At 42.4% G+C, this 15,125-nt stretch overlaps 1 protein-coding gene across 1 annotated transcript; it reads left to right on the forward strand.

Moving 5' to 3' along the window:
- Window positions 1–1,354: 1,354 nt before the first annotated feature.
- On the forward strand, window positions 1,355–14,207 carry LOC118398653 (scavenger receptor class A member 3-like). The gene is made up of 7 exons (XM_035794205.2): window positions 1,355–1,783; window positions 6,035–6,070; window positions 6,355–6,399; window positions 6,956–7,075; window positions 10,173–10,253; window positions 10,690–11,733; window positions 12,804–14,207. The coding sequence occupies exons 1-7, from the start codon at window positions 1,777–1,779 to the stop codon at window positions 13,247–13,249; spliced, it is 1,779 nt and encodes a 592-aa protein (XP_035650098.1). The 5' UTR covers window positions 1,355–1,776; the 3' UTR covers window positions 13,250–14,207.
- Window positions 14,208–15,125: the final 918 nt, after the last annotated feature.

Genomic DNA, 15,125 nt, shown 5'->3' on the forward strand with positions numbered 1-15,125 from the left:
TGAAGGAAAAACACGTCCGTGGTCTTTAATCATGCAACTGTCTCTGTCGCTCTCGCACGCTTTCTCTTTCTGAAATCTCCCTCAGCTCATGTTCTAAAGATGGAGCTTTATCAAATCAAGCTGGAATCCATTTCTTAAGAAACAAATTGCTTTCAGAAACTTTTCCAAACGAAGGATTATCTGAGCATCTTGCAATGCTTATCCATCCATTGATTTACTGGCTGGTAATGATTCCCATCCAAGGTCACAACATTTTGTACTCACTGCATATTGAAAAACATCAGTAGAGCAGAATAAGACTAAAACAATCACAAAAATCTGTTGAGATTGGACCAAAGTGGACAAAAGCAATGAAAGGGTTTCTGTTGGAATGTATAGATGGACTCCATTAGAGCAACTAGATCATTGACTCTGTATGGGCCCTGAGGTACCAGGAGAGAAGGAGCCAACTAAAAGGTTCAATTAGAGGAGAGCGAGAAATTAGCTCATTTAGCTAGAGTAATAATCTTAAAATTGTTTAGTGATGGGATAAAGTCCTCCTGCCCTGTCCAGATCCTCTCTGTACTTCCTCAGTCATCCGTATCCTGGTGACTGTTGATGTGACTACTGCCCATATGGTTCACAGAGAAGCATCTGCTCTTCCTCTGGTCTGGTGCAAGAGTTCATCCTGCTAACATTATAGCATCATGATATCATTGTTGGGAATAATTGATACAATAGTTGGCATTGCATGACCCATGGCTAATAATGCACCCATATGGAGGGAAATTAGGTGGTATTTGTTATTAATTAGGAAACTGCATACTGAGAAACTATTCCATTTAAATTCCAAAATAATATGCAATGTCCCTGCACAATGATCAAAGAGGACTGTTGGTGATTTAATTTTAGCAAATGTACTTTCCTCCCTCATAATCAGGATAAACGGTAAGGGTTTGTATTCGATGTAAATAAGTAAGGCTGGGTTGAAAATCCAATGTGCCGTTATAAGTCTACTGACAGATCATCTCACTCCATGACAAATTGAGGGATACATTGTATTATAAGTAAATTAAGCTGATGTTTATCTTCTAAAGTGGTCTATAACCATTCAACGACATGGTTTCTGAAATGACTTGAGGTTTGCCTCTTTTCTTCTGGACATGAATTACCCCTGACATGTCAGACATGGAGAAAAGTATTTCATTTTGAACAGCGGAGGGAGGCCATAGGCAGTAAAGGTGCCCATTCCTCCATGTTAAAACATTTGTTAGCAATTAGCTTGAGCTGCAGAACGGACTATCTGTGCACCCTCCTCCCCTGCCTCTTCTTCCCCTCTCACAGTCCCCCTTCCATCTCTCTCCCTCTCTCCGTCCCTCCCTCTCTCCTAGTCATGTTTCCCCAAGCTGCAGATGGTTACTGTCCAAGGTATTAGTTTCTTCTGGCTCTGACGGAGAGAGGCAGGAGGAGCAGCTGCCTTTAAGCAGACTAACTGTAGCATGTAGCCGGGTAGTCTCCATGCACTAATAGAGCTAGACTGTTTTATGTATGTGAGCTGCAGTTCAAGTGAGAAGTTGCTGGTAAGAGAGAGAGCCCATGCTTGAAGAATTCCTACTCTAGTTGTTTAGAGAAACGTCTGGCTGGATATATAGCAGTTGTAAATGAACAGGTAAGTCCTATTGTTACTTGTCCAGGAGGAGACTTTTTCTGCAGAGAAGAGAGACTAGGACAGTCAGAGGCTGTTGTCCGGGCAACAACTTCTTCACATCCTCACCAAAGCTGCCTTGAAGAATCACCATGAAAGGTAAAGTGGCTTTTGATTATTCTCTGTTGATGCTGTATTAGACTTCAGACTACTGCCTGCTGTGGAGGAATATAATATATTATGTTGGAGACTTGAAAGTGCACCAGTTGCACACAAATGTGCAGACAGCTTGCTTTTAAGACCAGTACCTCAGGATCCAGTGAGAATGATGTGGAACATCCACCCTTTTCAAAAGCTCTCCATTTACAGCAGCCGCACATTTGCTTTTGGGCTTCTTTTAAAGATCTTATTGGAGCCCTATTGAAAGGATAACATGTGAATACTAACTTTTGTCAACAATGCACGAAATAAGACTCTTAAGGAGCTTTGAAGAGGCTGAGAAATCTGAGGAGTCCTCTTGGAGAATTGGAGAGTAGCGACATGGCTTTAGCTTTGAAGGTCTTATTAAGTGTTGAGGTATTTACAGGGGAACACACAGGTAGGAGGTCTCCTCTTGTCTTGTTAGGAGCGTGCTCAATTAGAGCTCAAAACATGCAGTCTAACATTCCTAATGTAAACCAGGATGGAGGCACCTCTGTAGTGGAAGCAGCAGGTGTGTGGTTGGCTCATATAGTACAGTAAAGTAGAAAGAACTCTGACTGGAGACACAGACTGCCATACAAGTATATGAATAGGACTATTTAACACAGCACCTCTAATCTGGAAAGACAAATGTATTCCTTCGACATAAACATTCAGTCAGAATTATTTGGCACATGACAATGAAAGGTTGTTATTATAGAAAACTACTGCGATTGCAAGAGAGAAGTTCATTAGACTACAGAACAAGACCGTTGTTAGTATTACTAGTCTGTTTCTATCATGAGATGTCCAAAGCGTTTTCCTGGAGAAAACGAGGGCATGTTTATAGTATAATTTGATTTCTAGTCAACTCTCTCACTCCAGTACAGATGAACCACAGTAAAGGGGGGTGTTTGTGATCATTTCTCCATAACTTGGAGCAAGACCATTTGGATCAACACATTCCAGGCATTTCATTGCTTTGAAAGGAACCACGCATTCCCTTGTATGTTCATCTAAAACAGTTGGCTGTCAACAGTGGCTTGTGAAGGCACTTGTCTTTATTAGTTGAGGCCCCTTTGGTTCTGGAGCAACCCCATCTCGTGTCTCTTGGGTTTAGGGTTTTAGGTATTCATGTTAAAAGCTTTAAGTGAACTCCATTCAAGGGGACATTTCAACCAGTACACTATAGAATTTGTTTTCAGTCTTGGCATTTGTTCATGCGGAGGATGGATTGCCCGTTGCCTCTGTTAAAAGACAGGACAACATAACCTTTTGAGCCAAAGCTTGTACTCAGTAGTCAAACAAATCTGGATATTCCCTGCGCCACATCTAAATGTGTGTGGAATCCAAGCTCAGGGTTACATATTCTAGGTTGATATGAAGAGATTGCTGTAAGTGTAGAGTTCAGAAATCCACTGCCGAATGTAAACCTAAGAAGGAACACAGTAAGGTAACCACAAGGATTGACAAATCCTGAGGTTTGTAGACTTGCAGGGAATTGACTGGTGTCATGTTCTTGCTCAGTGTGGCCTAAAGTTCACAACAACAATGTGCGTGGGAGGACAGACTGAAAGACCAATAACCTTCTCTTTGTTCACTGTGTATTTCACATGCACATTGGTGAGGATTTAATATGCAGAACAAATGCACTGGGAATAGAAACATTGGGCCATGTCATGCTGATGGAGGTGTCAGGTTAGACTATAGACTATTATACAGTCATAGCATCATTAGATATGGGTCAGCCAACTAAGTGGCTGTCCTATTGTGGAAACAGAACCCACTTTACTGACTCCAGTTCCTCTCCCTAGGGTGTCATCATTTGACCATCATTAGGCAGTGAACATTGGCCTTGCCTTATCAGCAGTTTTGTATGGACCTCTCTTCCAGACCCTTTCTTTCTTAGGTTACAGTGTTAAATAATTTGACTATTTAGCCTAACATGTGACAACTCGATTATTAGCCAGCTTGTCAAACTTACCCTTACACCTACTACGTGGGTATTCATGTGCATGTGGTTACAAATAATCAACTATATTTTGAGAAGCACCGATAAGGACTACAGTATGTAACGCAGTCACTGCCTCTAATGTTCTTGCCGAGGTGTTTTGACAGAGCTCAACATGTGGGTGGCTACGTACTGTAAGACATCTGGCCGTGAGACAAATGAACCTTATTGCTTCCTCCTTCTTCGAGTCAAAACGATTGCCTTAGAACTGAAACATTCTGAATGTTTTTCATCTCTAATCCTCTCCATACATCGCTGTGTCAATTTCTCACCGCTTACAAGTTTGTCGGCTGTTGAAATTCAATTGTCTCCATAGTTGTAGCTGAGGCATGCCTGAAGTATTGGGATGGTTATTTAAACCTAATAAAGATTATTTTCATTACTTTCAGTTCATTAGAGGTTTTAACGCATTACCACAGTTCAAGAACTATAGCACAGAACCTGAGAGGTATATTTGGCAAGTACTACAGTAGACAGAGGGTTGGTTACATGGTCACTGCTTTATATACAGTATACACTGTTAAAACAGAGAACATATAATCAAATACACATTCCAAATGATCTATTTTGAAAAACTAATGATAGGTAGGGATGATTCTATTTTCAGTGGAGTAAGTTTGATGTTTATGCACATTCAATGTGGCTATTTGGGTTCTTAGCTTAGCATTGCAAGAATGACCGACCTTAGTAAGAAGATCTGATGGACATACCTGCTGGAGACACTATTCAGAAATGTCCCTCCCCCAGCATATATGTTATTGTATTACAAAGTTTTTGGAGAGGACACTCCATTCATGATGATTTTTCCTCCAAATGCACCTGTGCTCATATTTGCAATGGAACGCTGGCTCTACATACACGTAAAACCAACCACATTTAAATAACTTTCAACGCTTTCCATTCTAATGACCACTGACCAATAGTGCCCTCAACTGCGTGCCTGGTTCTATCTTAAAAACACGTCTGGTGATTATGCTGGTGAAGTGCTTCCGTGGCCTCGCAGGCAGGCAGTGGTCTGCTCTCCTCTGTGTAGGTTGGAGAGCTAGAGTTCCTGATTGACTTGAGGGTCATGTTTTCCAACGACGGTAATGCGGGGCTTTAGACAGGGAGGGCAGGACGGCCGAATCCTTTCCTCCGTTGGCAGAGCCGGGAGAGCAGTGGAGGCCCAGGTTTAGCTTAGAGCCATCTGTATGGCTGACAGGGAAATGTGAAGTCTGAGGCCTGCAGCAGGCAGCTGGGCCCATTCCAGACCCATTCTCGCTCTCTTTCACTGGTCCACACATCTCTGCATTTCAGACTCAGCCTCTTCATCTGGCCTGACTTCAGCTGCTCTAGCAGGCAGCACACATAAACACCCTCACCTCAGAGTTCACTGCATTCCTCTCACACTGCACACAAAGCACAGCACAGCACAGCACAGCAGAGATGAAATCTCCAGAGCTGGAAAAATACAGCATCATCAGCTGAATTTAATATTAAGGGAAAAAGACAGTGACGAAAAACACTGAACAGAGACTCAACTGAGTGATGTTCTTTACTTTTGGGGCTCTTGTACCTCAGTAAGAGAGCTGTGGACTCTAATGGTATGAGCAGTTTTAGGCTACAAACCTCAGTAATCCTTCAGATTATCATTAATCAATTGAAGGTCCAGTTTACAGGTATGCACTGTGGTACAGCAAATGAGATACAGTAACGTTATAGCTCTATTATGTCAGCATTACCAGTTCATTTGTGCCCAGCAAGAAGCCATTTAAACACAAATTAAATCCAAATTCAGGTCTTGGCTTGACACTTCTCTTTGGCATCAGTCTGATGTGTCCCACTGGCCCCTCTACCACATTGAAGTGGAAATGGGTGACGCCACTACATCCAGCCCAGCTAGCAACACACACAAGCCTCACTCTGGTGTATCATATTGTGCTGCTATGGGGCCCTTTATCTGACAGCTCCTACATACTTACCTTTCAATTCGCATAATTATGTTTTTATAAGATGGCAGCCAAGTATGATCTCACGCTCATATTGAGCCCCGAGTTGAATGTTTTGTGTCTTGGATGGTAGAGGTGGCTGCGGGGGCGTATTCAATTTCGCCTCGTATTTAGCCATTTTTGAGCACTGTAATAAAATGTGTGAGTTGTTCCCCCAAGAAAGCTTCAAGTTATAGACTATTAACCTTAATCTGTGAACATGCATTTCAAGTCTCTCCATCTGTTTTCCAGAAAGCTATTCTGGATACGAGAACCAGCTCTTTAAAGGTGAGGATAAACATGCATGTCAGTTTCCTGAACTATCCTCTAGTCCTGGGCCAGAATGGTGTGACAAATCTGTTTGTTGATATCCTGGCTTTGGAAAATCTAGTAGGCCTACTGTACTATTGCATGCCTGTATGGTGGAAGTAGTTGGATTAAGGAGAGGGTTAAGGAGCCCAGTAGGAAGCTGTGTTTAAGTAAAAAGTGAATGAATGCTGGCATGAGCTGAGGTGTGTGATGGTATCAGGCATTTCCATAACAGTGACTCATTTTTCTTCTCTGCTTGTCAGAGGATGATCTTACTGGGGAGGAGGAAGAGATGCCTTCCTTTCGAGGTGAGAAACATGGCCCAAATTCTACCACACACGGACATTTTATTGCTATGCATTTTTGTTTATGTGCCTTGTTATGTGGCTAGGCAAGCAAGACTTATTTGGGGCAATCGAAATGGCACTCTCTTTTTATGGGGTGGTTTTGAGTATTGTTTTGATGTTAGTCATAAATCTACGACAAAGTCCCCTAACAACAGCAACACTTTGAACAATAACGGCAGAATATCCATCTAGGGCGTATTGTGTGCACATTGGGCTATGTGTGTACCTTGTTTGTGTAAAGATCTGTGTAAAGATCTGCGTGTGTCTTCATACAGTACACTTGTGATCACTGCTTTGTTTATATGCGTGCATTGTACATCTGTTTCAGATATCCCTCCTTAGTCCTTCTCCACACAACTTCAGCAGCTCTGCTGACCAAAACCAGACGCTAGTTCAGTAATTAGTCATGCACAATCCACACAGTGTCAGGGTTAAGACAGGTATTTCCCTTCCTCTCTGCCCTCTAACCAGCTGATGTTATGTAAGAGAGACTAGAGCCCCATGCTTCTGATTGCAGGAAGAACCAGAGGTGGCTGTGTGAAATGCCAGAAGACATATTCTCTGCAGCTGGCCGTCAAAGTGCTCTACGGGTTCTTTGTCTTCCTGATCATAGCAGTGGCAGTGCTGGCATCACTAGGTGAGTAACTATGATATCACACCACCGTTCCAGTACAGTGCTCTTGGTTATCCTCCATGCCAGGGACATTTATGAGTCTGTTAATAGCTTGTAATTGTACAAATATGAATAGTTATTGTTTCCCACGTTGTGCTTTTTATAGGATTATGATTGCAAGGCCACTAGGATACAGGAAAATGTGTATTCATGTTTTTAATCCCTGGAATAATATGTCCGTAATAGTAGTTGAATCACACTGAGAGAACTTGGAAAAGCTTCCTTGATTCCTGCCCCGTTGGGCCCACTTTTACACCACCGACTTTGGTTGGGTTTGCTATATATACTGAACAAAAATATAAATGCAACATGCAACAATTTCAAAGATTTTTCTGAATTCATATAAGGAAATCAATCAATTTAAATAAATGCATTAGGCCCTAATCTATGGATTTCACATGACTGGGAATACAGATATGCATCTGTTGAAAAAAAGAAAACATAGGGGTGTGGATCAGAAAACCAGTCAGTATCTGGTCACCATTTGACTCATGCAGCGCGACACATCACCTTCACATAGAGTTGATCAGGCTGTTGATTGTGGCCTGTGGAATGCTGTCCCTGTCCTCTTCAATGGCTGTGTGAAGTTGCTGAATATTGGCGGGAACTGGAACACACTGTCGATCCAGAGTATCTCAAACATGCTCAATGGGTGACATGTCAGGCCATGGAAGAACTGGGCCATTTTCAGCTTCCAGGAATTGTGTAAAGATCCTTGCGACATGGTGCCATGCATTATCGGGCTGAAACATGAGGTGATAGCGGCAGATGAATGGCCCGACAATGAGCCTCAGGATCTCGTTACGGTATCTCTGTGCATTCAAATTGCCATCGATAAAATGAAATTGTGTTCGTTATCTGTAGCTTATGCCTGCCTGCCCGCCCGCCCATACCATAACCCCACCACCACCATGGGGAACTCTGTTCACAACATTGGCATCAGCAAACCACTCACCCACCAGTACAGTTGAAACTGGAATTCATCCGTGAAGGGCACACTTCTCCAGCATGCCATTGAAGGTGAGCATTTGCCAAATGAAGTAAGTTATGATGCCAAACTGCAGTCAGGTCAAGACCCTAGTGAGGATGACGAGCACGCAGATGAGCTTCCCTAAGACGGTTTCTGATAGTTTCTGCAGAAATACTTTGGTTGTGCAAACCAACAGTTTCATCAGCTGTCCGGGTGGCTGGTCATAGACGATACCGGAGGTGAAGAAGCTGGATATGGAGGTACTGGGCTGGCATGGTTACACGTGGTCTGCGGTTGTGAAGCCGGTTGGACGTGATGCCAAATACTCTAAAACAACATTGGAGGTGGCTTATGGTAGAGAAATTAACATTAAATTCTCCAGCCACATCTCTGGTGGATATTCCTGCAGTCAGCATGCCTCAAAACTTCTGTGACATCTGTGGCATTGTGTTGTGTGACAACATTTTAGAGTGGCCTTTTATTGTCTCCAGCACAAAGTGCACTTGTGTAATGATCATGCCGTTTAATCAGCTTCTTGATATGCCACACATGCCAGGAGGATGGATTATCTTGGCAAAGGAGAAATGCTCACTAACAGGGATTTAAACAAATTTGTGCACGAAATTTGAGAGAAATAAGCTTTCTGTGCATATTTTTGGGATCTTTTATTTCAGCCCATGAAACATGGGACCAACACTTTATATGTTGTATTTACATTTTTGTTCAGTATAATAACTAAGCTAAGAAAGCTGTATTAAATCCAGATGGTTGAATTAGCCATTTAAGGCCGGGACGTGGAGTTCCTGCAGGTATTATGTGTGCATCACTTCAAGCTCCACATCATCCGGCATTCCTACACAATAAGAATCTGTTCTCTTTAGTCATGCTTGACTTGTGCTCCATGTTGTACACTAACAGCTGAGAGGGAGATTTGGTTCAAGCCTTGAGGGTTTTTTCTTTAAAATATAAGGGCCATTTAATTTCCAACAAGGATCGAATGAACATACAACTTCAATCTGATTTGCCATTTCTTACCTGTCTGACAATGTTTTAAGTGCTTACAGATGTTACTTGCATTTAGGCAAAAATATTATTGAGATTCAAAACGCTACATCTCCTTTTCACAGCAGCCCAGAGCTCCCTTAGGGCTCTTGTGTAATTCCAAGAGCACTGATACAGAGGGCTGGGATTCCAACACCACCGTGGCACCGTATTTTATTGGCTGGAGCAGGGTCTGCTTGAGTTCATGTCAACGCAGAGCACAGCAATACTGAGGCAAAACAAAACAAGAAGAAAGCACTGTAAACATTAATTGTGAAATGTCCAAAATTGTGTTTGGTTAAAACTCCCCAAACATTGAGCGAGAACAAAAACATGGACCTATAAATGTAGAAATGTCCTTATCGTGCAGCACATCTGTTTTGCATTGTTCAGAGTCCCCAAGAATTTGTGTTATATAACAACAAAAAACTCACAGTAGAACCTAACCAACCTCTCTCTAACTAGCAGACATGATTATAATAAGTTCAAGTCCACCAGTACACCAGGAGAATGCCAATTACTGGTAAGAGGCTGTGTAAAATCAACGTCCCTGAGACCTAATGCACTATAACAGGTGGTATGTAGAGGACATATGGAATCGCTTGTGAGCAAAAAACAGACGATGACACAACTGTTATTAATCCCCAGAGTCAAGGATTAGGAAATGATATGCAACAAGGAGTCCTTAAAAGTGTGCTTTAAGCACGGTTGTTGTTCTTCTGGGAATTATAGTTGACTGGGAAGTAACCTGCTGTACAAACCATTTCCATTATTTGTGCTGTACTTTGTAATGGAAACAAACTGTGTTGTTGTTATTGTAAAACAAGGTTCAGGACGGCATCTTAATTCCATTCAATGATGTGTATTGCTGAGTGCTGGCATGTTTCGGGGGCAAGGTTCTTTATCAATGGAGTGGTGTTGTCAATCTAACTTCATTTGGGTCTTAGTCTTAACACATGTATTAAGTCTGTATCAATACCTACATAGATAGGAACCTCCATTCTCATTATTTTGAAAGTCTAATTTACATAACGATCTTTGTCTTATCAGTATTTAGGAAGGTCGACAACTTATCAGAAGAGGAATCCTTTTATCATAAGAAGATTACTAAGGTCCAGGAAAGTATACAAGGTGAGAGAGCGTTATTAATCATGTGACAACATGTGCTGTGCAAGCAGCGCCTCCCAATGTGGCTGCTGACAGAAAAGTCAAGAAGTAAACAATGACTAATAGAGCATACTGGACATTTCTGCAGATTTCCAAAATATGTATTTTGCCAAAAGAGTTGTCTCTGTTTAAAATATGTCACCCATTGAGTGTAACTGTATGGGTGATTGAGTATGAAGTCTGAGCAAATAAGGATCTGCTCTTCAAGCTTAATGGCCTGCCTCCTGTGCTGTGTCAACTCCCTGAAGAGACAGAGCTCAGGATATGACTTCAACAATGACCTACTACAGCTGCCTCCATTGGCCCATCATTTATGAAAGCACTGCACATAGCTAACTCTGATCTTGGCTAAATTATCAATGAACTGATCATCATAACATTGTTATCGCTTCTTACCCAGATCTCAGCACTACCAGAAACTGCTCTGACTGCTTCGACATGGCCCACTTCAGCGAGGAGATCAGTAGGCTGAAGAGGGAGTTTGAGGATCTCCAGAAAATGATCTTGGGACAGGAGCAGGTCCTGGATCAGGCCTCCCAGACCCAGCAGACCCTGAAGGCAGCCAGAAGCAGGATGACCCGAGACATGCAGAACTACTCCCTGTCCATCAGGCTCATCAACCAGTCCCTGGAGCGTTACTTAGACCAGGTGGACGGTTGGAAGGCGGTCATCACCGAGACGGACGAGAGCATGAAGACTCTGTCTCAGGATCAGTACGATCTCAAGGCCACCATGAATCAGGTCAATACCACGGTGGCCCTCAACTCCTTGTGGATGGACGCCCTGCAGAGGAAGACCAATGAGGAGACATTGGTCCTGCAGAAGATGACGGTGGACTGGCAGAACTACAGCCGGGTATTGAGCGGTCTGAAGTCCAACTCAAGCACCACCACTCAGACGGTGAGGAGCATCCAGAGTGGGATCTCGGCCACGCACCAGAGGATCAGCATGAGCTCGGAGATGGTGCACGACCTCACCCTGCAGGTTATGAACCTGCAGATGCAGCTGGACAATGTAACCTCCTTCATGGACGAGCATGAGGAGAACATGCACGACCTCCAATACCACTCCAAGTACTACCAGAACCGGACGGGCGAGAGGTTCATCACCCTGGATGCTCGCATGGACTCCATCGAGATGGAGATCGACACCATCTCATCCAGCATCAACGCCACGGTGAGCCACGTGCAGAGCATGTACAAGTACATCAACATCGAGAGCACGTCATGCCAGACGCGGATGGGTAGCCACACGGAGGACCTGCAGAACCTGAACAACACGGTGCTGCTACTGATGCACCTGGCTGTCACCCTGAGGCAGCAGTACATGCTGCTGAGCGTCCGTCTAGATGTGGACGCCAGGAACCTGTCCATGGTCATGGAGGAGATGAAGCTAGTGGACACGCACCACACCCAGCTCATCCAGAACTTCACCATTCTCAAAGGTACAGCCGAGATGTTTTTGATGTCATTGCCAAATGCACTTTTGTTAAAAGATCTTTATTTAAAACATGTCAAAAGTGTTCCACAGAGATGCTGGCCCATGTTGACTCCAATGCTTCCCACAGTTGTGTCAAGTTGGCTGGATGTCCTTTGGGTGGTGGACAGTTTACTGTGAAAAAGCTGCAGCATTGCAGTTCTTGACACAAACCGGTGCTCCTGGCACCTACTATCATACCCCGTTCAAAGGCACTTACATATTTTTGTCTTGTCCATTTACCATCTGAATGGCACACACACAATCCATGTCTAAAGAAGTATTTTTAAGCCTTGAGACAATTAAACCTGTCTCCTCCCCTTCATCTACACTGATTGAAGGGGATTATATTTATTTTTACAAAAAAATACAATTAATGACAAGACAACCATAACAACTGAGGACAATGTTCATTTTTTAATTTTATTTTTAATTTTATTTTTAACTAGACAAGCAATTGTACGTTCAAGAATAAATTGGTGTCAACATTTTTTTTAAAGGTTTGGTTGTTAGAGATGTAGAACTTTACGTTTTGAACATTAATATTTTGTCTAGTAGAAGTATTGTGTTGTTAATTGGAGGATTATAGACATTGAGGTCACCAAAGATGATAAGCTAAGGGTTAATATATAGTTTGATGGAGTGATGGGAAAGCCAGCCTTGACACTGTAGCTAAAATAAGCTCACTGTCAGACAGTACCAATACAAGTGCATTATGTCTTCCTCTTCATGACAGAGTCTGCATTTAGAGTTATAATCAATACCCAATACTCTTTGTTGACAGAATTGTATAGAACATCTTTAACTGAAAGGTTCTTGAGTATGTACTGTATCTATTGATGTTTTGTATGTGAGACCTGCTTTCATGGTTTTCGGTTGTCAAAAATACTGTATCTTTCCAATATGTTTGAAATTTGTATGGCATTGCAGATAGGTTATGGAAATTCTAAGTACATTTCAGATGTTATCTTTTTTGTATGCATTTTCTATCCTAACTGCTGTCACCTGTGCTCACTAACACTACTCTTCTCTTTACAGGCGCACCGGGCCCACCTGGTCCAAAGGGGAACAGAGGGGAAGGAGGAGGCAAAGGTCCAGTTGGCCTGACAGGAAACAAAGGAGACAAGGGCCCAGCAGGGAACCGTGGTCCTCTGGGAGAGAAGGGCCCTTTCGGGCCTAAAGGAGCTCAGGGGGAGCCAGGACCAACAGGGGCCAGAGGTGGAGTGGGTGTCAAAGGGGTGAAGGGTTCTCTGGGTCAACCAGGTCCACGTGGCGAGAGAGGCGAGAAGGGAGACATGGGTACTATTGGTAAGGATGGAATACCAGGTCCCAAAGGGCCACTGGGAATACAGGGCCAAGCAGGGCTCCCAGGGCTCCACGGGCTGCCTGGCCCAAGAGGAAAGCCCGGGCCTGTTGGTCCACACGGGCCTCCCGGAATTCCTGGCCAACCAGATCTGCCAGCTTACCCAGACACGGTGTCTTGAGGGGCCTCTGGTGTCTGATCACAACAAGGACAGGACGAGCCTCTATTGGACGTGGGGAAGTACTGGCAGCCTGGCAAAGGGATGGAGGATGATTGAAGAGGATGGAATGAATGGAGCATGGAAGAGTTCACTCTCAAGCCTTCCCCTTCATGTTACTCCATTCTTTTCCTTGGACACACAATGGACACACCATTGAGCCTATACACACAGCCCATGTTCAGGTATGAAGGGGTATAAAGGAGACATTGATAACAAGATAACAAAAAGACTTGAGTTTAAAAAGATGCATTGCAAGTTGTCAGTATCATATACAGCTGAATGTATGTTTGAAGGAACCACAGCACTACCCTGGGGGCTTCATAAAGGTCTAGGTTTACAATGCCATGCACTTTCATGAGGGTAGTTAAATAACAATAGATTTTTACACTAATTTGCGAAACATTAACACGTGAAATTCTATTCAATGGCACTTTTGGTTTTATAAAGTGTAGAAACTACAGTCATTTGTTACGTGTTTGCTTTTGTATCTTTTCTGTTTCGGAGCAGGTTCTCTGAACACTGACTGAAGTTGAGATGATTCAACAGGTCATAGAGTGTAATGGTAAGGGATGAATGAAATTGCTGAAGAACCAAAGGTGTCTGCCTGGGTACACAATTATGGATGTATTGTATGTTAGTCAGTAATTGAACATTTCCTAAATGACTTAAAGGGTACGGTTTTGAAATATAGATATTTTTACAAGACGTATTTTTGGTTTTATGCCAACAATTTGTGTTTTCAGATTTTTTTAGTGTAGGTAATATACATCATTTTTGTTGTGTTTCCATTCATATTCATCTCCGCACATAATCAGAGCTGTGTGAAGATCTGTGTATTTTGATAGCATTTTTGTATACTTGTGTCCTTCTTATAGATGTTATAGATGTTGAATAAATGCTACCGTTCTACTTCACCAAAGTGTATTGACATCATGCACTCACAAGGTTCTGCTATTCTTCCACATATTTGAACTTTAAAAGGTTCATGTAAACCTATTTTGAACTATCAATCTATGTGTGGTAGAAGGCTCTGATGTAGCTGCCAGGAGAGTCAATAAGGGTTCTAGTCAGTCCAAGATGTTTGGCCTATATTCCGCACAGAATATTAGCTGTGGATATTATGGCTTCAAATGACGTGCTGGTAACATGTAGTCTCCATCAGTGGAAAGTACTTAAGTAAAAATACATCTTTAAAGTACTACTTAAGTAGTTTTTTGGGGGTATCTGTACTTCATTATTTATATTTCTGATGACTTTTATTTTAACTCCACTACATTCCTAAAGAAAATATGTTCTTTTTACTCCATACATTTTCCCTGACACCCAAAAGTACTAGTTACATTTCAAATATGCTCAGGCAGGACAGCAATATGGTCCAATTCACGCACCTATCAATCAATATAACATGTTGTTATAACATGTTGTTATCCCTACTGCCTCTGGTCTGGCAGACTCACTAAATACAAATAATGTGTTTGTAAATCAAGTCTGAGTGTTGGAGTGTGCCCCTGTCTGTCCATAAAGAAACATAAAGAAAATTGTGCTGTCTGGTTTGCATAAAGGAAAAATATTTTGGTATATGTTTTCATTAGTCCCCTGTTGCAACACATTTTGGCCTTGTATCAACAATGGACTAATGAAAAAAATACAAAAATTTGTTTTTGAGTGGATTTTCCCTTTAATATTAAGTATTGAGTACTTTTTCCACCACCGTACTTAAGTACATTTAAAACCAGATACTTTTACTCAAGTAGTGTTTTACTAGGTGACCTTCTCTTTTACTTGAGTAGTTTTCTAATTCCCCCACTGCCAGTCTGTCTTCTCTGAAACATGCAAA

This window comes from Oncorhynchus keta, chromosome 19 (genome assembly GCF_023373465.1).
Source record: "Oncorhynchus keta strain PuntledgeMale-10-30-2019 chromosome 19, Oket_V2, whole genome shotgun sequence".
Classification (NCBI taxonomy): Eukaryota; Metazoa; Chordata; class Actinopteri; order Salmoniformes; family Salmonidae; genus Oncorhynchus; species Oncorhynchus keta.

Excerpts from the sequence above, each read along its gene's own strand:
- LOC118398653 (XM_035794205.2), top strand. Across the intron at positions 6,071-6,354 it reads CGAGAACCAGCTCTTTAAAG|AGGATGATCTTACTGGGGAG; the intron begins GTGAGGATAAAC and ends TCTGCTTGTCAG. Across the intron at positions 7,076-10,172 it reads GGCAGTGCTGGCATCACTAG|TATTTAGGAAGGTCGACAAC; the intron begins GTGAGTAACTAT and ends TTGTCTTATCAG.